The sequence below is a fragment of the Apus apus genome, chromosome 22, assembly GCF_020740795.1.
Source record: "Apus apus isolate bApuApu2 chromosome 22, bApuApu2.pri.cur, whole genome shotgun sequence".
NCBI lineage: Eukaryota > Metazoa > Chordata > Aves > Apodiformes > Apodidae > Apus > Apus apus.
Window position 1 is genome coordinate 5,320,768 of NC_067303.1, and position 25,600 is coordinate 5,346,367.

Consider the following 25,600-nt stretch of genomic DNA (forward strand, 5'->3'; position numbering starts at 1 on the left):
GACCCCATGTGATGTCTTTGAGGGTCCTCTTGACCTTAGGTAACCCCATCTGTCCTAATTGGACCCCCCAATTAACCTCAGTTGACCCCAATAACCTCAGTTGACCCCATGTGATGTCTTTGAGGGTCCCTTTGACCTTAGGTAACCCCATCTGTCCTCATTTGACCCCCAATTAACCTCAGTTGACCCCAATAACCTCAGTTGACCCCATGTGATGTCTTTGAGGGTCCCTTTGACCTTAGGTAACCCCATCTGTCCTCATTTGACCCCCAATTAACCTCAGTTGACCCCAATAACCTCAGTTGACCCCATGTGATGTCTTTGAGGGTCCCTTTGACCTTAGGTAACCCCATCTGTCCTCATTTGACCCCCAATTAACCTCAGTTGACCCCAGTAACCTCAGTTGACCCCATGTGATGTCTTTGAGGGTCCCTTTGACCTTAGGTAACCCCATCTGTCCTCATTTGACCCCCAATTAACCTCAGTTGACCCCAATAACCTCAGTTGACCCCATGTGATGTCTTTGAGGGTCCCTTTGACCTTAGGTAACCCCATCTGTCCTAATTGGACCCCCAATTAACCTCAGTTGACCCCAGTAACCTCAGTTGACCCCATGTGATGTCTTTGAGGGTCCCTTTGACCTTAGGTAACCCCATCTGTCCTAACTGGACCCCCAATTAACCTCAGTTGACCCCAATAACCTCAGTTGACCCCAATAACCTCAGTTGACCCCATGTGATGTCTTTGAGGGTCCCTTTGACCTTAGGTAACCCCATCTGTCCTAATTGGACCCCCAATTAACCTCAGTTGACCCCAGTAACCTCAGTTGACCCCATGTGATGTCTTTGAGGGTCCCTTTGACCTTAGGTAACCCCATCTGTCCTCATTTGACCCCCAATTAACCTCAGTTGACCCCAATAACCTCAGTTGACCCCATGTGATGTCTTTGAGGGTCCCTTTGACCTTAGGTAACCCCATCTGTCCTCATTTGACCCCCAATTAACCTCAGTTGACCCCAGTAACCTCAGTTGACCCCATGTGATGTCTTTGAGGGTCCCTTTGACCTTAGGTAACCCCATCTGTCCTCATTTGACCCCCAATTAACCTCAGTTGACCCCAATAACCTCAGTTGACCCCATGTGATGTCTTTGAGGGTCCCTTTGACCTTAGGTAACCCCATCTGTCCTAATTGGACCCCCAATTAACCTCAGTTGACCCCAGTAACCTCAGTTGACCCCATGTGATGTCTTTGAGGGTCCCTTTGACCTTAGGTAACCCCATCTGTCCTAACTGGACCCCCAATTAACCTCAGTTGACCCCAATAACCTCAGTTGACCCCAATAACCTCAGTTGACCCCATGTGATGTCTTTGAGGGTCCCTTTGACCTTAGGTAACCCCATCTGTCCTCATTTGACCCCCAATTAACCTCAGTTGACCCCAGTAACCTCAGTTGACCCCATGTGATGTCTTTGAGGGTCCCTTTGACCTTAGGTAACCCCATCTGTCCTAATTGGACCCCCAATTAACCTCAGTTGACCCCAGTAACCTCAGTTGACCCCATGTGATGTCTTTGAGGGTCCCTTTGACCTTAGGTAACCCCGTGTCCCCATTTGACCCCACACTGATGCCTTTGTGGGGTTCCCTTGAGCTGATTTGACCTCCATGTCCTCATTTGACCCCAGGGTGACTCGTTTGTGGGGTTCACTGGATCCCCTCTGATCTGGAGTCCTGTGGTGATCTCTACCCCTGGACAATGGGCCCACCCTTTGTCTAAACACCAACCACCCCCCCATGCCCTCTGTGAGGAGCCAGGATATCAATTAGCACTCAGCTAATTGTAGGGATAATTACAACTACTACAACTCCAATCACAGGACCATCCAGGAGATGAAGTGACCACCTGGGCTCCCTGGAGAAGGTGGAGCAGGAGGTTCTTTTTTTTCCCCCAGCCCTGACAGATCCAACACGACCCAGACCATGTGCTACAACAAAGGAAATTTTATTGAAAAATAAAACTTTTGTGGGGTTGTTTTTTTTTTTTTCTTTTCCTTTTCTGGCCGGGGGTGACTGAGACCCCGAACTGAGAAGCTCTTCATGGGCAGCGCACAAGAACAAGTAATAAATAACATTAGTAAAACCTCTAAACATGAACATTTGCAAACAAAATGAGGACTTTTAAAACCACAAGAACCTTTAAAGCTCAGCTACTCTCTGTAAGAATATTTACCTTCTGTTTGTTTCTTTTCCTTATTCTTTACAGATCTGGAAGGATTAAATACTGCTATTATATCTTTATATTAATGACACTATTATAACTTTGCTTTATTTCTTTTTTTTTTAAAATATCTCGTGAAAAAAATCTCAACATTTTTAACACTGACATGATACAAATTGGTATTTGTCATTCAGAGAGAAAGAACAACTGTCCCTCCCTCCCCCCCCCCCCCCCCGAGCTGGGAATTCCAAAAGAAAGGAGGAACTTCAAAAAAAAAACAAGTGTCCTTCTTCCCCACTGATTGGTTGGGTGATTTTTTTTTAAGTGGCACCTTGAAGGAAAGGGCCCTGGGAGTTGCTTTTGGTTTTTTCTTGCTCAACTGAAAATAAAAAACCAGACCCAAACCAGAACCAAGACCATGGAGAAGTGATGACCCATCCTCAGGAGGAGCTTTGGGGTAATGGGATCAGTCCCAGTGCAACTTGCTGTCCTCCCAGGGACACTCAGACAGGGGCTTGAGTGAAGGGCCGTGCAGAAAAGCTGCTCAGTGGAAGCAAACAAGCAGTTTTCACCTCCCCCCCTCGGCAGGATATGTCACATTTCAGGTTCCCATTCAGCTCTGGTGGTTTTTATTTTTCACTACATCAGCTGGAAACCCTGCTCAGAGCAGGGGACACTTGGCTTTCCACAGCTCCGTCCTGCAGGTCGCTGAGTGGAGGTGCAGGATGAGCCCACACATTTTGGGCCTGGGGGTTTCTGCTTGTTTTGTGGCCAGGGTTGGGCAGGTAGGGGGGGGAAACCAGCATTTTTCAGGAGCAGAACTTGTATTTTACGACAAGCAAAACCACCCCTGTCCTGCACTTGCCCTCACCAGCCCAGACACGTCACTGTTAGTAACAAGTAGGAAACCTCCACAGTTGAAATGCTACAAAACACAGTGTCAGAGTTGAAGTGACAATTCATCTTTCTTGCCCCTTCTTTTCACCCCCTTCCAAGCAGTCCCAGGCTCAAAGGCATCTTTACAGCTCGTCTACTTGGGGCTCTTCATTTTCACAGAGGGGCGGATGCTCAGATCCAGCCCGACAAGGCAGCGTTCCCTTCAGGAAGGCACTAGACATCTGGGTTTGCTTTTTAAAGTAGCATCATACCGTTAACTTCTTAAGAATAAAGATTAAGAAGGTGAAGGGGAGGGGGCAAAAAAAGAGAAATCAATCTTAGGCTTTACATTTCTGAAAGAACAAGAAGAAAAAATACACTGTACAGTGTCTGGGTTGACTTCACAGAGCACAGCCACGAGACATGGCCAGGACTCTGCTGCACTTCAGTGGTACCAGCAAATGCTTAACATGTCCAAGGAAGAAAAGCTTAGACTTAAGTTTCTTAAATCGGTTTGAGACACAAACAGTGCATAGAAAGGACACATGCAGAAAAAATTAGTGATATATGCCACAAAGATTGCTCTCTCTAACCTCTAACACTTGGAACAATACCCACAGCAAAGTCTCTTGGCACATAAACCCCAAAGACAGGCCTGTAATAGCTCTGCTAGGCAAGATTTAATTGAACATTACAAACAGCCTGTAACAAAGGGCCTGTATGGGACAGGGCATCACTACTCTGATCACACACACTGTGCAAGACAAGAGTTAAGGCTTTCTAGCTGGCTGGGCTTGGCTCTCGGGCAGCCTTGGCAGCAGCAGTAGTCACACGCCACACTTGAATACACTTGCACTGAGTTTACACAGCAAGTCAAGACACCAAGAGCCTCTAAATCCAGCACAGAGCGAGTGGCAGCACTGGAGAGACTCTGAGAGAGAAGGAAATAAAACCGTAGTGCTCCCTCATGGAAGGGTTTTACCTGGTTCTCCAGGACAAAGCCAGGCACACTCGAGGACTGGCTGCTCAGGGTCACAAGGGTAACGTGCTGCAGATCTACTGAGAGAACAAGCAGAGCTGCCCCGTGTCCCTGCCTCAGCAGCACAAGTGGTTGCTTCTCCAGCAGCTCCCAGATGCTGCCCTGCAGAACTGGCAGAGAACTGCACTCAGGACCAGCAGGACTGCATGTGTGGGCAAAGGACAAAGCAAAGCTCTTCTCCCTTGAGTCCCATACACACTGACATCCCCTTCTCTGCAAGGCAGGACCTCCAGCAAGGCCAGATCCTGCTCCTGGCTGACCTGTGGGCTCAGCACCACTGCAGAGCACCGTGCCCTCTGACAGGGGTCTCAGCTCTGCTGCATTTGCAGGTTGAAGCCCTGGCCCAAAATAGCCACGGTGGTGCTGGCCTGTAAGAGTTGCAGGAGATCTCCTTACAGCTCCAGAGAACACTTTCTTTGCTACAGAAAGGAGGGGAGTGAAGACAGTTCAGGCTTTTACACTGTTTGGAACCAACTGCAGCCGATTTATAAAGCTGTAGCTGTAAGAGAGAAACTTATACTCTACATAAAACACACATTTTATGCTTAGTTCCCTTTGCTAATATTGTTAAGTCCTCTCCAAGGCATTTCTCTGAGATCTGGGCCCAGCTACTGGATTCTTTACAAGCCTCAACTGCACCCAACTGCCATCATCACTCCAACAGTATTTCGAGTTGCAACCCTTTGCCTAGTGACTGCTGCTGCCCTTACAGAGATTCAAATGCCAGACGTGCTTCAAAAAGGCCAACAGCCTCTCAGTGTGCACAGAGCACTTGCTCAGGCTGTGGTCTGGGTATCCCTGCTTGATTGAAATCCTCTCAAAAGGAACGACACACTCCTTGCACATCAAGCATAGATGGAGAGAGCTGAACAGTATGCAAGTCAGGTTTTTTCCAAGGTAACAGCTGAGTACTGAGTTTTAAAGCTGTGGGATTGCTTTACAAACACAGAAGTTTCCCAGGTCTGTTCAAACACAAGCTCTGGCAGTGTCTTAAGAGAAATGGGAATGGAAAGAAGAGCCCCCAGTGTTGTTTTGATAGCCATGCAGAGAACTGCTGCTTTTCTTTTACTGCAAAGCAGGTAAAATACCAGTGAATACATCAGCTGCACCTACCAATTCCACAAAACACCCTGGCACAAAGACAGCTGGCTCCTGCCAAAGCTCTCTGAAGGAGATGATGGAATGTGCGTGAAGGCCACTAGTCTGCAACAGCCACCATGCAATTAAGATAAATAAAACATCATATTTACCAGATGCAACATTCCTACAGAAAGAGCACCTGGGAGTGTCCACTGACCACTGCTCCAGCCCAGCAGGGCCACAATCAAGTCTGAGCATTGAAGCACAAAATGCTCAAGGCTAAAAAAACAAAAGGAGCAGCAGCAGCAGCCAGTTCTTTGCTCTCACTCCAGTTCTTCCCACCCTCCCTCTCCCACCCCTCAAAAACAGGGTTCTCAGCACATCCACCTGCCTGGAATCTGGTGCTGCCAGTGATGCTGGCAGGAGGACACAGAGGAGAGAAATCCAACTCCGAGCACTGTCAAGATCAAGATGCCTGACAGAAGCTAACCAAGCCACCTCCAGGCAAAAAGGGAGGACTTGGATCACAAGCAATAAATGCTATTATTACAGAAGAGGGAAACGCCACTGCAGACAGGAAGCAATCAATAGATTCTTCCAAGGTTTCCTATTTTATTCCCAGCAGAAAGTGACCTCCCAGCTGCTCCAAAAAGCCTGAGCCAGACACACAGCAGCAAACAGATCCAAACCTAGTACCATGAACCACAGGACACACCACACCGACCTCAGGACTTTGTTTCTCAGAGCACTCACTTAGAATTCACAGCACAAAACACTGCCCCCAGCCTCCAGGGCATCAGCCAGGGGACCCCTTGTTCTGACACCTTTCTCTGCCAACACCCTGGAAATAAATCTGTTCTCTCAAACAAGAGGTAGGGGTAAAGGACTCCAAGACATACACTGTATAAAACACCATTCTGCTCCATTTCATTCCACTGCTTTGAAATCTGGAACCACAAAAACCCGATAACTGATTCTCTTGAGAGGCAGGACTGACCTCAGCATGAAGTCTCTAAAGGAACCCCCCTTCCCCTTTGGTGAGTAGCTGGGCCACAGCTGCCCAGGCAGTTGGTCCACAGAAGCTGCAGGTGCCGGAGGTACTGTGCTATGTGGCCACGTGCGCGGGGGAGGAGATGGAAACAAACTCCCGGAGAATATTCTTGGCCATTTCAATATTGTTATGTGCAATGACCAGTGCTTTCTGAATGTCCTGATATGAGTAGCCTTGGCTCATGAGGTTCTCAATCTCACTGGAGAGCTGCAGGGCTGCACTGCTCCCACTGCTGGCTCCACCCGTCTGGCAGCTCCCTGCTTTCCGCTCCGAGTTTATTCTCCGCGGTAGCGGCTTTGGCGGCCTCTCTGGAACTTGGGAGCCATCTGAAAAACCTGGAAGGAGAAACAGATGCAGCTCTTCAGAGAAGAATATGTGGTTCTTGCTTGGAACAAAGCGGGAATGACACGAAGACTGATAAATGGCTTCAAAAACATGCCACTGAAGGCTACGTCACTTTCCACAACTGGATTATCCTCTCACACGATGGCACAGGTTAGTTCAGCTTCCCCTCTCGTGTGCTAGGGAGGGTTTTTTAATTAGGAGGCCACATCAGGCTCATTTATTAAGATAAAACCAGGTAACTAGAAAAAAAAGACCAGGGAGGTATGTGTGTGTGTGTGAACAGAAATCAGAGATGAGCCTTAGGATAAAGCAGAGACCAGTTGGGGAAAAAAACAACACAGAGAAAAAGCAACTTTATCAACCATCCAGTTTCCTTCTAGAATCAGACAGTGACCTCCACTTTAACTGTTCAGGTGCTGATCTCACAGAACTGTTGCCTGCCTTGCAGCCTGCTGAGGGAGGGCATGCACATAACAAGACCTGTCAGTTACGACCCATCCACCACCATCACCCCAGCAACTGAGTTATGTTTTCTGAAGGCTCTGCTCCTCCTCCTCTGCCAGCCCACCAGCAGGTCAGGGCCATCTAGGAGAGCTCCTGCTGGATGGACACCCTAGAGGCTGGCAGCTATGGCACATCAGTAAGCTCAGCCTGCTCTGCCTTTCCTCTTAGTCATTCAGATGTGTTACTTGCCAGTAGGCAAGAAAGAAGAGCAAATAAACCTGACGAGACACCAACCACTCCAAGGATTTAGCTCATGTCTTGGAGGAAAAAACCACATTGTTTCATGTGTTAATCCAACATCTGATCATTTTTGAGTTCTAAAAAAAAAAACCAGAAAGCATTTTTTCCTACATTGCAAATCGCTGGAAACTTTTCTGCAGGAGTATCTGACATCCCCTTAAACGAGGTTTGACTTGTCTTCTGGAGAAACTCCTCCAGGCCCTCCAGCTTTCCTGCAGCACTGCTGGTGCACAACAGACAAATCCACCATGTCCAAACAATCCCTTTCTAGCAGTGGGCACTGCAGCACTGCTCAGAAAAGAGGCAGTCATTGTGGAGCCCTTTCTGAGAAACTTGGACCAAAAGCACTAAGATAGAGAAGGCTCTTCAAGAAACAAATTCACTGAAGCTTCCTCACCAACCACAGAGCAGTTCAACTCCTTAATCTTCCAAGTGCAAGCTCCTTAGGCATAAAAAGCCTTTTGTACATTTGAGAAATGGGACTACCCACTTCTCTCCCCCAAAATGCCTGTTGAAATCTGTTTCAGCTTGAACTGGATCAGGTTTCAGAGACCATGGGTCAATCTGAAAGGGCAACAACTAGCAGAGGGGTTTTTTTGGTAAATGATTAAGAAACTAAACTGTAGGAAACAACACGAGATCATAAATCTGCCAAAATGTATCTAGCCCATACTAGCCAGGCTTGCTTAACATCAGGCTTCAGCAGCAGCCAATACCAAGTGTTTCAGAAAACTGTCTGTGCTTCCCAGAGCAGTAACAACCAGCATTTCCCCAGCATTTCATTAGCAGAGCTCCCACCACTACAAAGCAGGACAGGAGCATTGTTATTTCAGGGCTGTAGAAACAAAGAAGTGACAATGATTAAGCTCATTTTGGAGGGATGTAAGTTTTCCCTGCCTCTTCTCATCCCTGTCAGCCACACTCTACTAACACAGACTTAAAAGATGAAGCAGGGAGGAGTGGCAAAAGCTAATTAACTTCACTGCAGTAGGAAACTCCACTGAGCTGCAGAAGAGAAAGCTCAGGGAAGTGGTGAAGCAGGTGAAGAGAAGACTCACTGGGATAAGTGGTCCTGGGTACAGGAGGCTCTGCCTCCCATCTGCTTCCAGCAGGAACAAGAACCTCACTCCTCCTACTTGGCAACCCCTCAGGGTGTTCAGACATGCTGAAAGCCCAACAGGAAGAGTTTCAGAGCTGCCTTTAAGAGCTGCTGGGAAGTTGTAAGGGGTAAGTCAAGCATTATTCAACAAGGCTCTTGGAGAGATGAGGCTTTGGTTCTTTTCCCTCCGAGAGAGTGCCTGGCAGCCAGAAGGACAAGATGTCCTCTACTCCCCAGGGACAAAAAAGCTGACCTTGCTGAGCCACTAGGTCCCTGCTCAAAGGAACTGAGAGCACCAAACAGTTCACTTGTGCCATCTGCTGGTGACCAGCACAGCGAGACAGAGCCAGACAAGCTGTCCAAGGCCAGCCAGGCCACCTTCCACTTGCAACAGAGATAAGCAATCATGTTCTGCAGCTCTGTCTCATGTCCTGGCACACCCTGGTACAAAAAGTATGCCATGCCTTTTAAGAAACAGCAGCTTAAGGAATATCCTTTAAGCTGAGGCAACGTTTTCCTAACTGTGATTTAAATGGGATTTGCTAACTACAAGACCAAGGTGGTGCATTCCAAGTTGTATATCAAACTGAAAACCTAGTGTCATTCTGCCTTGGAAACCTGATTTTACAGCTTACATCCAAAGCTCCAGGGGGTGGAAGAAGTTCCTAAGATGCACAGCAAGCCATCAGCACCCACATGAAGAGGAGGACTGTTCTCTAACCTGTCACAGGGTCATTTTCCAAAGACATTCGGCTGAAGGCAGGCGTGGCGTTGGAGATATCAGACAGTGTGCGACGGGCAATGGCCACTGGGAGTGGTGGTTTGGGGACATCATAGCCATCCTCTTCATTTTCTGACTCTTCAGGGCCATTGCTGGCACTGGCTGCTGCCAGATCCCCTTCATCTAGAACAAGAGGCACATTCCAAGCTCTGTGACTGAGCAGAGTCTCTGCTTTTCAAGGCAGACTCTGCTCCCCTGCGTTTCCCACAAATTGATAAGACACAGAACTCAGGTTTTGCTGCCAAAACCCCACATTCAGAGCAAGCTCTTTCCTGAAGGTATTAGATTAAAAATACTTATGATAAATAAGGAAGAGAAGAATGGGAACAAGTTGCCCAGGGAAGCTGTGGAAGCCCCACCCCTGGCAGTGTTGAAGGGCAGGTTGGATGGGGCTTGGAGCAGCCTGGGCTGGTGGGAGATGTCCCTGCCCATGCAGGGGTTGGATCTAGGTGATCTTTCAGGTCCCTTCCAACCCAAACCATTCTGATTTTAGATGTGGGCTAACAACTGCTGCCCAGATAAAATAAAAATTTTCAAAACATCAATTTTGTCAACAACTATTGAGTATTTTACAGTGCTTTCCAACCAGGCTTCTCAACATGCACTCTGGAGTGCACTGCCCCAGATGTTTCCACATACATCCCCGCTATTTTAACAGGGAAGCAACATTTCATTTAGCCTACAGTCCAACTGGGACCAACTCATTGTTTCTCAGTTGTTTTTTTTAGCACACCCACTCACCAGAAGTGTTGACAGCCTCAAAAGCAGAGGATGCTGCCTGGGAGTGGATGTTGTACATGGCTTCATACATGGAGCCATCCGTCTGCTGGTCACAGTCTAAAACTCTGATGGAGAGAACACAGATTTCCCTTCAGACAAGTGACACTGGCCACCCACCCCTAGTCTCTTGTGCCAAGAGATTCTGCACAGATCCCTGCTTCAAAGTGGAATCACCACTCCTCTGACAAAGAATATCTGTTCCAGAAAATGCTCCAGCAACGTCTACTGCAACACAGCAGACCAGCTTCAAAGAGTTTAATTGATAGTAACCTCTCAATAGAGTTTTAAATTTCAGTTGCTCTCAAAAGGTAACCTGTCTCCTTTCACACTGCACAAGAACAGTAGTCAAATTTCATTCACAGCTAGTTATGTTAGTCTAGGTCTGGTGAAGATCACTGGGGGAATTCAGCAAACTGAGCAAACAAACTCTCCACCCTAGTAAACATTCTTTCCCAGAGCTGTGGGAGGAATCACAGCACAGACAGACAGAACCTCACCGTAAACTCTGAGTCATTTCCAAAGGCATTTTGATCTCTGGTTTCTGTACAGCAGGACCTGGAGGCACCACAGGCAGAGAGGATGGTGACATGTATTCAGTGTCCTCATCGCTTTCAGACTGGTCCCCAGTGGGCAGTTTTGGGACAGGCAGTGGTCTGGAGGCAGAAGAAACAAGATACAGGTTATCAGAAAAACATTTATGCTGAAATCTAATTAATATCAAAGTGGCCTTTAAAATGCACAGCAGAAGTAACGAGGAGTCATTTCATAATGGTTCTGTCGACAGAAATAACCTGGCTTTCAGGAGGCTCAGCAGCCCAGCTGCAAGGTTACACTGGCACCAGGTCATTGTGCAAAAGGAAGCTGAAGATATCACACATGACACATCACCTGCTGCACCTAAGGACCAACTCAGAGGTGAATTCATAACACAGCTAATGGCAACTGCAACCTGCTCCCTGCTGCCCCAGCCCAGGATAACTACCACCCTTCTCCACAAATCTTTGAGCTGCTGAGCTCATCTCCTTTCTCCAGATTCTGCATTTTGACTCTGTCAGAGACTGAAACAAAGGCTGAGACAGAGTTGTGTCAAATTCTGTCCCTGGCACCTGCATGGAGAGAGCCCTGCAGTTACCATCCTGCAAGTTCTAAGACAACAGACCTGGCAGCTAAGGAGTAGATCGCGTTGGCAGATGAGGAGGGTTTAATTTTGGGGTGCTCACACTCTGAGGTTGTTGCTGGACCACTGTTCAAGCTCTGAAAGAAAAAATTCCAAACCAGGAATCAGAAACACTACATTTACCAGTGCAGTTTGCAAAGCTGTCAGCCAGTCAGTTGTTCAACATGTCCTCTAGGGGAATGAAGCCTCTTCATTTATTCCAAAGCAATTACTGACACCTTAGAAATCCAGTAGTTCTGTGACCATTTTCCCTCTGTGAGGGCACAAGCAGTTGGTTTTTTTCCTGTGGCCAACTGCCTATTTACACAGAAACTTCTGAGACTCCCATTTGGCAGATTCAGTCAAAATTGGCCAAAAGGTCAAAATATTAATGGGGTCCAAGAGGAAAAGGATGTAAACAAGCACACACTTAATGAGACAGGACAACTGTGCAAGTATCATTTTCCTAGACAATCTGGCTAATAATTTACTTGCTTTCAATTCTAGAAGGCTGCAGGTTTTAAAAGGAAAAAAATAAGGAAATTGAATCAAAGAAAGCAAACTTGCATGGGATTTCTTTTAAAGAACAGTATGCTGGACTACTAAGTTGCACATCATGACACAGATCCAAATTTAACTCAGATTTTACTCTGTTAAAATAATCATAGCTACTGTGTGCCAGTTTTAAAGGACTGCAAAAGGAGAAGAGCAAATCACATCTTTTTAAGCACACCAGCTTCCAGTACAAAACATTCTGAGTTTTCCAAAACTGAAAGGTGAACAGTGATCAGGAACTTGTGGCTCATGATTGCTCAAACTGGGATTTCAGCCTTGTTCCCAAGAGGCATAAAAGACTTCCTGAAGAAGTCACCCTCCCATTATTCTCCCTTGCCTGGCATCCACCAGTTCCTTTCCACCTTCACTGAAAGGGTAATTTAACACTGGAACAGGCTGCCCAAGGAGGTGGTTGAGTCTCCATCCCTGGAGGTGTTTAAGAGACATGAGACATGGTGCTGAGGGACATGGTTTAAGCATTGGACTTGGCAGAGTTGGGCTAATGGTTGGTAGAGTTGGGTTATGGTTTGACTCGATGATACTGAAGGTCTTTTTCAACCAGAATGATTTTGTGACCTCTCCCTTTGGCATAAGTTCACCATATTCAGACATAAACTGCAAGAAGAGGGCACCTTGGAAGACTTAATTCCACATCTATCCCCTTCAACTCCAAGAGGCCTACTCACCACTGGGTTGTCCAGGCTGAGGGTGCTCCCAAGCCGATGGCTGTCAGCCCTGGACTCCATCTGAGAGGGCAAGGAGAAGGGAAGCGAGTGCCTGTTGGACAGTTCTCTGCCAGCCCAATGGTCTCCAGGGCCGAGAGCTGCAGAGGGGGCTTTAGGAATGGGCCTGGAGGGCCACAGCTCGGCCTGACGGTTGGAGGGCACAGGGGGTGGCTTGTCCCTGGAAGGACAGTCTCCTGGAGTGCAGGGCAGGGGACGTCTCTGAGGGCGCCCTTCAGTCCCAATGGAATGTGGCCGGTCCGGAGGCGGCGGCGGCGGGAGGTCTCTGAGGGTGGGTGGGATGGGCAAAGGTTTATCCTTGTGAAGAGTACCAGGTGCAGCCTGGAATGCAGAAGAATGCAAAGTATTGCTTCACAAAGGCAGGCAAGCAGCAAAACACAGGGAGGAGGGGAGGTGGGGGGCAGAAGGGTGGGTTTTGGTTTGGGCTTTATCTGGTTTTACAATAAGTTCACTCCGAGGATGTGGAGGGAACTCCCATCTCCACAAGTTAACCCTCCCTTGACTCGGTTCTCCTGAGACCCTCCCTGCAGTCCTGTGTCCAGTTCCAGAGCCCCCAATATCAGAAAGACATGGAGCTCCCGGAGAGAGTCCAGAGGAGGGCATGGAGATGATCCAAGGGCTGGGGCAGCTCTATTCTGGAGACAGGCTGGGACAGCTGGGGGGTTCGGCCTGGAGAAGGCTCCAGGGAGACCTTAGAGCACCCTCCAGAGCCTGAAGGGGCTCCAGGAAAGCTGGGGAGGGACTTGGAACAAGGGCAGGGAGGGAGAGACAAGGGGGAAGGGATGAAAACTGGAAGAGGGAGATTGAGGTGAGACATGAGGAGGAAATTCTGGAGTGTGAGGGTGGTGAGACCCTGGCCCAGGTTGCCCAGGGAAGCTGTGGCTGCCCCATCCCTGGCAGTGTTGAAGGGCAGGTTGGATGGGGCTTGGAGCAGCCTGGGCTGGTGGGAGGTGTCCCTGCCCATGCAGGGGGTTGGATCTAGATGATCTTTCAGGTCCCTTCCAACCCAAACCATTCCATGATTCTATGAAGTACGCAAGTACTTCACCTTGGGACCAGCCTCTGTCTAGCAATTCTGTGATGATTTTGAAGAAAAGACAGGTTCTTTCAACAGCACAAAAAGGGACTCTCCTACCATGGAACCCAGAAGGAAGAAATTGCTGTCAGGACAGACTGGTGTAGGGAATGGAATGAATGTGGGGAATGAAAGTCCTGGCTTACCAGGATTGCAGGAAAGGAAGAGGGAAAAGCCTTGTGTGAAAGTACTCAGGGATGTCACAGAGAATACACAGGGTTCACCAGGATGCTCTTCATCCTGCCTGCCCCACCAAAACCAGCTGCAAGGACAGTGTGTTTGACCTTTGACGTGGTCCCAGGACTGGAAGCTCCAGGAGGATTGGACACTCGTTGCTGCAGAAGGTCCAGCCGTGGTGGCACAGGAGGAAGGGTGGCCTGGGGGGCTACAGAGAAGGGGGAAGGGGGACGCTCGACCTGAAAAGGAAAAGAAAGGGAAAAGTCAACAAATGGCAAAATCCAGCACAGCTTCGCTCCTCTGGAGAGGCTTTAGAGCTCTGCAACTTGTGCTGGCTTGAATGTTGCTGTTGGAAAGAAAGGAGTAACAACCACACACCAGTAGGTGAAGGTAATTTCACAGCACAACATCTGACCTGCAGGAAGTCCTGAAGGTGACCACCGGGCTCAGTGGTGGCACCCAACTCAAAACACACTCTGAGCAATGGCCCAGTGACAGCCGAGCTGTTCTGCTGCAGAACAACCCTGAGCAGCAGCAAACTGCTTTCCCTTTGGACACAAGAGGGCACGATGTGCTGGAAAAACTGTGCAAAGCACCTTGGCTGCAGCCTCGTGGCTCTTGCAGCAACCACCAGAGTGCACCAAAACCTCTGGTTTGGTCCCTAGAAAGCTGCTTTTCCACCTAAGATATCAGAAGTGCCTTGTTCTTTTTTGTTCTTTTTTCCCCATAAAGTTTATTTGACAACCGAGGCTGGTGCTTTCTGACTTTGAAAAGCAGGTTTGCACTCACTCATGCCAACAGCTACACAGTGGTAGCCACGATGGGATGGCACACTGAGGAAGTTCCTCTGCTTTCCCAATTTCCTTTGCTTTTGCATGTCTACAAAAAACTCCAGGATGCAGTTCACTCTTCAGCACACTATCTTTTTTAGACTGTGCTTTTAACGAGAAAGGTTGGACCAGATGGTCCTTAAGGTCCCTTCCAACCTGACAGTCTATTATTTCACAGGGTGGAAGCTAAAGAGCAATATGACCACAGCTAAACCAGTGTAGAGGACTCTTTCTGACCAGAGAAGGCAGCTTATTTTAGTGAATACAACCATTAAAAATCAACTAAATTGAAAACTACTTCCCCATGCAGTAAAACAAAGCTAAGTGCAGAACAAGAGCAGCAATGAGCTTTTGGGAAAAAAGGCTGGGGAAGGACTTTGGAAAAGGGCAGGGAGTGAGAACACAAGTGGGAATGCAAGAGGGGAGATTGAGGTGAGACATGAGGAGGAAATTCCTGAGTGTGAGGGTGGTGAGACCCTGGCCCAGGTTGCCCAGGGAAGCTGTGGCTGCCCCATCCCTGGCAGTGTTGAAGGGCAGGTTGGATGGGGCTTGGAGCAGCCTGGGCTGGTGGGAGGTGTCCCTGCCCATGCAGGGGGTTGGATCTAGATGATCTTGAAGATCCCTTCCAACCCAAACCATTCTGTGATTCTATGAAACATTCAGTGACCCTTACAGAACTCCTGTCCTGTACACATCTCCTGGCAGAGACTGACCACACCTTTATTATCCTTACTTATCAGACACCATATAAAAAGATGACAGTCAAACTGACTTCCTCAGCAAAACAGCCTGCCCTCTACCCAGTTAGTCAGCAGGACCTTGGGAAGACTCTATCTAGTAGGCTACATTAATTAGTGGGGAAAATGGATGAATTTTTGCTGATATGGCTGTAAATCAAAAGCAGCACTGCTAAGCATGCAGACAAGTGTTATAAAGCTAGCTCTTACATTCCAATAGGTCAAGCCAACATTTTCACCCTCCTAAGGATTCTTTCAAGACAATCCACAAAGGAGAAAAGATGTCCAAGTGTCATCAATACTCCTTAACAGAACTGACAGTGTAAACTGACCAAACTGAACCTAAATCCCCATTTTAAAATCTCTCCTGTTGCAACCCTCAGGCCCACAAATCACCAGGACCACAGGAAACTGATGGAGAACAGGCTTTCTTTGTCAATGCTGCACATAGTCTGGTGACCTTACTTTGGTGCCAGCGAGTTCTTTCATCATGAAGAGGGAATCATCAGCTCTGTCATCGTCGTCGTCGTCATAGTTGGGTGAGGGAGTTCCTTCTGCCCCTTGGCGTGACAGTCCTCCCCCTCCTCTGGGGTCGAAGGGGTCAACCACAATTGGTTCTGTGCCTTTGATTTCACAGCGGCAAAAAGGGCAGCCCTGGCCTTCTGACTCCTTCAGGGAAGAGAAGAGACCTGTTACAGCAGCCGCTCTGGTGCAGGAACTCAAACACTTCACCACACAAAGAGGTTTCAACCTGCTTTTTGGCCAGTGCCTTTCAACTGGGAGGACAACACAAGGGCAAACTGAGCTACAATCGTGGGGAATCTTTTCCATCTGAGGTAGAAAACAGCTTTTTAGCAAGTCCTTGCCCTTCCTGCCTATTCCTAGATTCAGAAATCAGGTATCTAAACCAGCTTCTCCCTGTGCTGGGGAAGCTGGGACTGATATTACTGAACTCTGAGCTTATGTCCTCAGTTATCTCCATACCTGAAAGCAACTGAAGAGTTTTTGAGGTGAGCACATGTGACTTCTGCAAAAGAGCAAACAGCTTCCCTCAGAGATTAACTCAGCCCCTCACCTGCCACGCCGTGAGACAGGACGTGCACATCAGGTGGCCACAGGGTTCAATCTTCACATCCTTGTCATTTTCAGCACATATTTTACACAGCTGAAACGTGGAGCCCATCTCACAGTACAGCTCATATTGTTCCTGGGGGAAAGACAGATGGACAATGGTTGACAGCGGACGATGACAAGCATGATTAGTCAGAGCTGCAAGGAACCCAACACAAGGTCTGCAGGAAATAAATAAGTAAATAAATAAATTCCAAGCACGAGACCACAGTGCAAAGGAGAGCAAAAGTCTGCACTATAATTTAATGTATTAGATACATCTGTCAAGCTCTGAAAAAAGTGGGCTTCAAGCTATCTCAGATTTTCATCTTGGTGACCCAAGAACAGCCTAGGAAAGCTGGGCTCAAGAGGTGCTGGATGGCACAAAATAAGGAATATTTGGCAGAACATTTTTAAAAATTAGATCTTAAAATCTGTGAGCCCTGCATAAAGCTTCACCCAAGCTCTGCAGTCTCCTTTCCTACCACCCAAAGATTTCTGCAGCTCCTGTAAAGTACACAATCCATAGACCTTAAAAACAAGCCTTGGAGATACCAAGTCTGACAGAATTGTAAAAGCAGCCAGGGAGGCTGGAAATGAGGAAGAAACCAAGTGAGTTTGATGGGTAGAACTTTGCTCACCTGTGTAACTTTAATGTGGTCCTGAGGTGTGGGCTCACACAAGCCAGTCAGGTCAGGATTCTGATTCCGGCCATCAGGAAATAAATAACTGTAAGAGGTTGGGGAAAAAAAGATCTCTCTCTACATATGTGCATATATAGAAACACATCCAAATACACACATACAAACACACAGTGAACCCTGATTTTAGGGATAGTTATGGAAAGAAAGAATGAGGGTGAGAAGTGAGGGGTGGGAATTCAAGCTACTCTGAATTCCAAAGAATTTTACTGTCAGACCAAAACCAAACAAGTCATCCTCAAAAATAAAACTAAGCTCTTCTTCCATCCTGGCAGCAATTTTTATTTTAAATGGGATGTTATGCTCCCAGGCTACTGTTCTTAAATCATCCTGGAGTGAAACGGTAATATCCAGAGTAAGAAAACTGAGGCCATCACAGCAGTTGTGGTGGCTCAAGTTAAGGGGTGGACTGGAAAAGAACCTGTGAGGAGGGAAATACTGAGGCAGACTGATTGTCTGCCACTGCAAAGGACAGCACAGCTCCCCAGAGCAGAAGAGCTGGCTGTGAGTGCTCCCTAGTGCCAAACCTGCTTTGCTGAATCAAGCTCTAAATCAAAAGGATAAGAATTATTCCACTGACACCAATGGGACTAGTCACACCACTCAACTGTTGGGCTGAATCAAGGTCTAAATTAAAAGGAAGAGCTGAGAGGTAGCCAGAAGGGGCTCAGGGGTGTCAGCAGTGACTGCCTGACCCCTGCAAGGTGCTGCCTCTCCTGTGAAGCAGATAATGTGTGAAGAACCCTGAGGGTATTTTTTACCACTCAACTGATTTCAGCCCCCATCCCAGGATTAAGATTAACCCGACCAACTCATAGTGAAAAAAGGGCAAAAAAACTTCATTTCTATGAAGTTACTTACAAGCCTTCCCTGAAGCCATCGATCAGTGCTTGAAAAAGAGGTTTGTTGTGGGGGATTGTCTGAAGGATGTTCCCATCTGCAGTGACATAGCCAATGGCCCACTGACCCAGCCGAGTACAACTCAGTCGAAAAATGTAACTGAAAACACACAAAGGAAGAAGAGAAACTTTAGGAAGAAGAGAAACTGCAGCTTGGACTGGAACAGACAGAAAGGATTAAGTTTCAAGCAGGCAGTCTTTGTCTGGCTATCTCAAGTCAGCAAATACAAACCAGTAGGAATAACTTGGTGATTTACACCAGCTTCCCTGCTTTCCCCCAGGCAGATCAAAGGAGAACCTTGCAGTCTGATACAAAGTGAGAAAAGGATCCAAGCATTGGACTCCAGATGAAATTAAACACAGAATCCAAAGGAAGGAAAGTTAGCATCATTAAAATTATTTGTTTCAAATTAATTAAAAAAACAACAACAATAAACAACACACCCAACAAACACCTACACAAGGTTTCCACTTTTAAACCAGCAGAGAGCTAAGAGGAGAGTAACAGCCTCCAGAAATGAACACTTGGCCCTTCCTGCACAAAGAGAAATCTGTTAGCCCTGTTGCACTGGGTTCCACCCAGGATATCAGGTAGCCCAAAACTGCTCAGGTCCACAGCCACCCCAGAAACGTGTTGCCCCTCACAGCCTCTGAACTTCACCCAGTCTGCAGTGTTATCTTGCAGCCTGCTCTGCCTACCATGCTGCTTTCTCAAGAGAGAAAATACTGCTCATCTGCCTTGTCTGCCTCAAGTTGGCTTCCAATGAACACACACTGCTCCTGGGTACTGCAGCCTGCTCAGCCCTCCTGGCTTTATGCATATACACCAGAAAGCTATGGGCCCTATAGATACATTTCATACAACAGGTTGCCCAGGGAAACTGTGGCTGCCCCATCCCTGAAGGTATTGAAGGGCAGGCTGGATGGGGCTCTGACCTACCTGGTCTGGTGGGAGATGTCCCTGCCCATGCACGGGGTTGGATCTAGATGATCTTTCCAGTCCCTTCCAACCCAAACCATTCTGTAATTCTATGATTACCTCATTCATGGTCCTGAACAGCTCACCCTATATAGGCTCGCTCTGGCAGTGATCACCCCTGCATTCTGCTCGTGCCAGAGGAAGATGCTGTGACAATTATGGGGGTGAGCAAGAGGTAGGTCACCACATGGAGGATAATCTCAAAATACAGGGCAAGCTGGGGTTTGTCACTGTTTAAATTTCTGAGGAAGGAAGGCAGAGGCAAAGTAAAAGCAATCTCCTCAGTGCAGTAACCAGTGAGGTTAGCAAGAATGATCAAAAAAAGCCCAAGTGCTGCCAAGCACCAACCTGCCAGGTTTGTGAATGAATTTCTGAAGCCGGGCTTTCACCTCATCATAGGTCAGGAATGCCATATAACCAGGGTGAGTCACTGCAAGGCTGTTCCAGTTCCTGAGCAAAGAGGACCATGGCTATAGAGACAACAAAGAAATACATTAACCATGCGCTTCTGAAAGGCACCAACACACACAATATTCTTCAATCAAAGGGATTGGTTCTGCAGTTAAAGAAGCAGGTTTCTCATCCCTCCATAAATCCAGTAGAGGAACTAAACCCTCCATTTCCATGCCCTGGCATTTGAGCTTTTCTCTTGTCGGTGATAAAAACACCACCCAAGACAGAACTTAATCAAAGCCCCTTTAATAAAAGCCGAGGGAGAAGTCACTGAGGTCAGAAGAAGACATCTCAAAAATAGCTACCAATTTGTGCTGCTTCTGCAGAGAAAATGACTCATTCCTGAAACAGGGATAAAGGAGTTTAAAGAGATTATGCACAGGACCAGAAACCAGGACTAATCTGATCTCTAACACTGACTTCCTACATGGCCTCAGAAGAATGACCACCCCTCCCTGTCTCAGTTTCACTGTGAAAGATGCTTGTGACTATTCCTTAACCACCTAACCTCACTTGGGTGTGGCAAGGATTACTGGCTAGTCTACTATTTGAATAAATAAACCAGCACATCCATGTTAAATATTCCTTAAAATGATGCACAAAAAGCAGTAACAACCATCTGAATGCTCTCAATCCCGAGAAGGGCTTGGGAGTCTAAAGCTCATCCCATTTTTCCAAACCTCTCAATTTCTCTGAAAGAAGGTACTAGCTCTCCCCAGGAACTCTGCATCTCCTGGAAACTGCAGCAACTCTTTAGGTACTATAGTTGGAAAAAGGGCTGAATGAGATCAGCTGCATTGCAACACTGACCATGGGAATTTTTCATCTAGACATATCTTAATTACAACCCACCCTATCACATGGGAAAAGCCAAGTAAGAGCCAAAGAACTAAGTGTTTGTTCTTGTAAATACCCAGTTGCACCATCAGAAGCTCTGTGTTTTGAGTTTAGCACTAATAAAGACTGTGGGTTAGAGTTTTACCTACTATTAATACCATTTCAATAATATAGATATTTCTTGTGCACAGAATTAGACACATCCACAACATCCTGGCTGTGTCAGTTCAAAAGCTAGGACCCCCCAGTTCCCATGCTTGTGTTCCATCCTGAACAAACCCCCTGTGGAAAATAAATCTGACAAGAAAGACAAGGAAAGACAGACGGATAAACTCAGCTTCGCATTTCCTGGCTTACAGAAGCTGTGTCAGAAATTCAGTCTAGAAATGACCTTTTGGAGGGAAAAATGGATTCATGGGAGGATCCTGAATGTGCTTCACAGCTGCAGTGTGTATTTAGACAATTTTTCCTTCTACAACCAGAAGTATCACACACTTTTACTGCAATATAGGGTCTTAAATATTACTAGAGCTGTTTAGGGGATGAAGGGCAAGATGATCAAATCCCTTACATCTTAAATAAAGTCATGTCAGTGTGTAAAATATCATTTGTCCTGGGAAAAAAGTCTAACCTGAAGCACTGAGGCACATTTCAAGTGATGCACACTCCTCAATTCTTACCTGAAATAGCCGTGTGAAGATATCAAACTCAAACACTGAAATGTAGTCATTGCATGTCAGGTCAATGGTTGATTTCAGAGCCATGGCTTCCAGCCCAGAACTGATGGGGTGCACTTCATGCAAGGCCTGACGGAAGCTCTTCCAAGGAACAATGGTCCTAGGGAAAACCAATCCATCTGTAAGTCTGATATGTTTGAAGGCCACCACCATGTACTTACCTTATACATTATTATTTTTTTTGTGAGCACGCATCTCAGCAAAATGGAAGAGAAAAAAATCAAAATGAGCCACAAGAGATTTATCCCCCTTATGCACACATGGGATTTCTGGGTTCTGCAGGGAATCAGCAGCCAAAGGAGCCTCAGAGAATTTTGTCTGCATATGAAAAACCTTTGGAATCTGAAGCTCTGTTTTCTCCTTTCCCTATTTCTGCAGCCCTGTTGTGTCAATGTTTGTGTACACACCCCACCACCTGGTCAGAATTTCATAACACTGCAGCTGGCAGAGAAGGAGTTAAATATACTAGAGAAGGAGCAAGTCTTTGAGCAGACAGAGCTGCAAAAAACCCTCTAAAGAGGGATTAACTAGAGAAGTAAGAGAGTCAGAAGCCAAAGCAGAGCCTCCTGTTTAAAGGAGAATTTTCCTTCTTTTAAAATATCCAGTGGAGTGGAAGCACAGAAAGAACACACCTCATTTCAGACAGCTGTATTATTCATGAGTAAATATCTTACTGCTTTTTGTTCTGACAGGTACTAATTAAAGTCTTAATGTGAGGCACCCTGGTTACCTTAGTTAGAAAGCAGTACCCAAATCCATTAACATTGATCCTCAAATGTTGCTGTGGACAGCTCTCCAGTTCACTCAATCAACATTTTCTTTTAAAACTGACACAGAAATATACATTGCACTTCACTTTCTCCTTCATTCTATCTTAACAAAGCCATTATGCAAAGTGACAGGAGTTCAGAGAAGCCAGAAGAAAGGTGACTGACTGGAAAGACTAATAGGAGGGAAGATGAAAAGAATTTAATATAATGGCTTAGCTAAAGGACAGCTAATATTGGGGGCATGGCAACCTTTGGAAGAAGAAAGATTATTTTGCATAGTTCCCAGTGCTTATTTACAAATTAAGGAATTAAATTAAGGAGAGGAAAAATTAAGCTGAATAATTGAGGGGGAAAGGCCCAACACTTGCCACATTTAAACCACCCAGGACAAAGAACTGGGAAATGTAACGGAGGAACAATCCTGCATCTCACCCCAGAGAGGAGACCAAGTGACCAGTAGTTCTCATAAATCATTTTAACCTGACAAAGACTCTTCTGAACCACAAAACAATGTTTAAAAATACACAGTGCTGTGTGCAACTTGTCCCCAAAACTCTGTTTTTAAGCCCTTTTAGAAACTTACTTTTCACCAAAAGCCTTTCTCCAAAATTCTGCAGCATCTGCCTTGGTGATCCGGAAAGTATCTCCCTGGAAAAGGCCACTTGGGAAAATACCTTTGAGTTCTGCCAACATGTGGCTGAATATCAGGGACAACTTTGTCAGGTTCCGCCTACAAAGGGACACAAAACCAAACATTTATTGCAGAAAAGACAGGCAGTTTAGCACTCTGAACAAAACAAATGGTACCTGTTGCAATTCAAGAAGTAGCCCAGACTGGAAAACTCATCTTATTTGGGACTTCAAGTATATTACCCAGCACTCAGAACACATTCACCACACGGTACTTATCACAGCAAGGTCTGTGTTTCTCAAGACATTTTCCACAATGACTAATTTAGCATAACCTCTTGGTGGTGGGCAGGTTGTTTCCAGGGCAAACCTCTGAAATACATTCACAGAACCCAACATTTAGACCTTAGGTAATAAGAAACAGCAGAATCAGAGCCAAACCCTCATCAGACTCCTTTTCTTTTGGGTGTGAAAATTCCTTCTCAGAGCACATAAAACTACTACTGCCTTGGACCATGTAAATGGAATGTCTTTCCAAGTCTCCAGAGGGTCCCAACACAGTAGATTTGCTCAGAGACCATCTAAACAATAATAACAGGCCCAGCTCTCAAAGCAAGGTCAAAACACCTGCAGGTTTCTTCTAAAATGGTAATCACTCACACAGAAAAACTTGATGGTCAGGGCACTTATCCATATTGTGCTGAGTAATTATTCAATTTGAACTACAACTTGGTAGCCCAACTGCCTTCTGTGCCTGATGACATTCATATACCAGGAGTGCTCAAGCCCATCAGGGTATGCCCTTTTCTAAACTGGAAAGGTGGAGAAGAGATGCTCTGCTTCAGAGAGAAAAGGTTTCCAGAAATAGAATAGTCTGGGCAGACTAGAAGGCTTACAGGACTCCAGACTATAAATCTTTGATGGCAGTTCTTCTCTCTCACCCTTATTTATTCAACTACGTTTTGTGTCTCAGCAATGAAAGCTGCTGCAAGTGTTTAAAGAAGGTGCCAGAAACACAGCAAGGGATTCTGGATTTTGTCATTTCATGTGTGTCCAGTAACAACAGGTGCTCAAGATTAACATCAGTAAAACCACCCAGGTTCTCCTCCCTAGGTTGTTCCATTCAGCAGCTCTGTAGTAGATGTTACACATTCAAACTCTGTTTATTTTCAACAATTTGGTTAATTCTGTGAACACAGGCTGAAAACCTTCATTGTTCTCCCCCTCTGTCAGCTCAGTGGCCCCCACAGAGAGGGCCTGTCACAAAGTCCCCCTGTCTCATTAGTGTATCACAATTTCAAGTCACTCTGCTTTTGCAGCTCTTACACGTCTGGAATGTTCTTGGAATTCCTCACTTTCTGCATTCAGAAGGTTTATGCAGAATGCCTTCATGGGCAGAAGTTGCTCCTGGGGAGTGTCTGATTGGACACAAGGCAGATTTGTCACCATGAGGACAATCAAGCTTTGGGATAGTCTCCCACGGGAAGTGGATTCCCCCACACTGGACAGTTCAAAGTCTCAGCTTGACAGGGAGCTGAGCCACCTCATGTAAGCTAGAGTAGTAGCTAGAGAGGTTGGACCAGATGATCCTTGAGGCCCCTTCCAACCTGGCATTCTGGGATGTGATGAATTCATGATCCAATACAGTTCATACTAAGCTTGATGCAGCAAAGTCATGGCTTCCTCTACGAACACAATCACTCGAGGTATGGCCACACAAAGCAGCTGCAGCAGACCAAAACCAGGCTGTTACCTTATCAGCAATATCTGTTTGCACTTCTCCCCACCCTGGTGTTATGTCAAGTAATTCAAGGTAGTTTCTTTCTCTTTCCAGTAGCAGACAAGAAACTCTGCTTGTACCAGGGGAAGGCCCAGATTTAAGGCACAACCACTTCCAGAAATGATGGTTTAACTGTCAACTCACACCCCAGCTCCCTCCCTCTCCAGGGCAGGTTCCCAGCATGGCCCTGGAAGCTGACAAACACTGGAAAAACTGCAAATCAGAGGTCCCAGCTGCAGAACTTGTTCCCCAAATTGGCTTCTGAAAGTCCTCACTTCCATAAAGTGACAGAAAAGATGACTGCTGATGGCCAGGGAAGGCAAAAAACCACACACCATGCTATTCTGAATAATTTAATCATCTACTACTCAAGGAAAAAAAAAAAAGGTACTTGTTTTTCTTAAGATTAAAATGGAGGCTTGAGCAAAAACTGCTGTTTAAACCAAGCACCAATTAACCCTGCAAGGAGACAAGGTACATTCCTGTGTCCAGTTGTTTATCACTTCTGCCTCTGAGCCTTTTCCCTCAGCTGAGCTTCAGGAAGTGCATCACTTGAGCCAGAGGAGCAAGAACTTCCGCAGGCTTCAGGCTAGATACACAAATGATTTTACACACAGACACTGAAGGACTGTTTCCAAAAAAATTTCCAATACCTGAACATTTTCAATTCCTAAGTCACTTGATTTTTTTTTGCTAAAATTCAGCTGTTTCTGAAACACACAGGGAAAACTCAGGAAGTGAATATGAAGAGCAAAGGGCAGAATGTTTTATTTTAGTAACCAGCTTTTACATCCAGCAACTAGTTACCAGCACTGTGCTAAAAAACCCATTTTATTTCAAGACTGCACTCCTTTATTTTAAGCCAAGGTACATATTTTTAAATTAATACAGACCAAATAAATGCTTGCTATTACAGGGGATATTTGTATCGTGGCATAGTGAAGGTTGGCGAGTATGATTGTGTTTTATTTTTAGTAACATCAACTCTCCATCTCTACTGCTTCCACTAAACAGAAGCTCTGATCTCCCAGAAGAAAGGTAGTATTTCCAAAGAGCACTTAAGTGTCTTGGACCAGAGATCCACAAACATTTCTGGCCACAGACCTCCAGCAGTCTTCCATGTTTCTTACAGACTATGAAGGCTCTCTTTCAGACTTGGAGCTAAGCACAGTCATGGACACAAACACCATTACCAAGAGCAGTTCCAGAGGAATGTCAGATGCAGTTTGGGAACCCCTGACTTCAGCACCTAAAACCCAAGGACAGCCAGTGGCATTTAAACACCTGTCAGAGAAGCACTTCTGAAAACGTTACACAGGGACCACAGGCCACATCAGTTGGCTCTCCTCGCTGTTTGCAACTGAAGGCAACACCTGCAGCAGCTTCAAAGGAAAATCTACAGCATGTTTCTGCTCAGGGG

General features: G+C 46.4%; 1 protein-coding gene across 1 annotated transcript in view; it reads right to left on the reverse strand.

Moving 5' to 3' along the window:
• Positions 1-2,452: 2,452 nt before the first annotated feature.
• The window catches only part of CBL (Cbl proto-oncogene), a 38,723-nt gene continuing 15,575 nt past the window's right edge, over positions 2,453-25,600 (reverse strand). Inside the window, exons 3-16 of the mRNA XM_051638546.1 lie at positions 22,354-22,500; positions 20,944-21,100; positions 19,322-19,443; positions 17,957-18,094; positions 17,036-17,123; positions 16,360-16,491; positions 15,750-15,953; positions 13,825-13,956; positions 12,409-12,786; positions 11,171-11,265; positions 10,509-10,664; positions 9,973-10,076; positions 9,172-9,354; positions 2,453-6,597 (exon numbers count right to left, since the gene is read on the reverse strand). Coding sequence (XP_051494506.1) covers positions 6,317-6,597; positions 9,172-9,354; positions 9,973-10,076; positions 10,509-10,664; positions 11,171-11,265; positions 12,409-12,786; positions 13,825-13,956; positions 15,750-15,953; positions 16,360-16,491; positions 17,036-17,123; positions 17,957-18,094; positions 19,322-19,443; positions 20,944-21,100; positions 22,354-22,500 — 2,317 coding nt within the window. The 3' untranslated portion in view covers positions 2,453-6,316. The remainder of the gene's footprint in view (positions 6,598-9,171; positions 9,355-9,972; positions 10,077-10,508; positions 10,665-11,170; positions 11,266-12,408; positions 12,787-13,824; positions 13,957-15,749; positions 15,954-16,359; positions 16,492-17,035; positions 17,124-17,956; positions 18,095-19,321; positions 19,444-20,943; positions 21,101-22,353; positions 22,501-25,600) is intronic.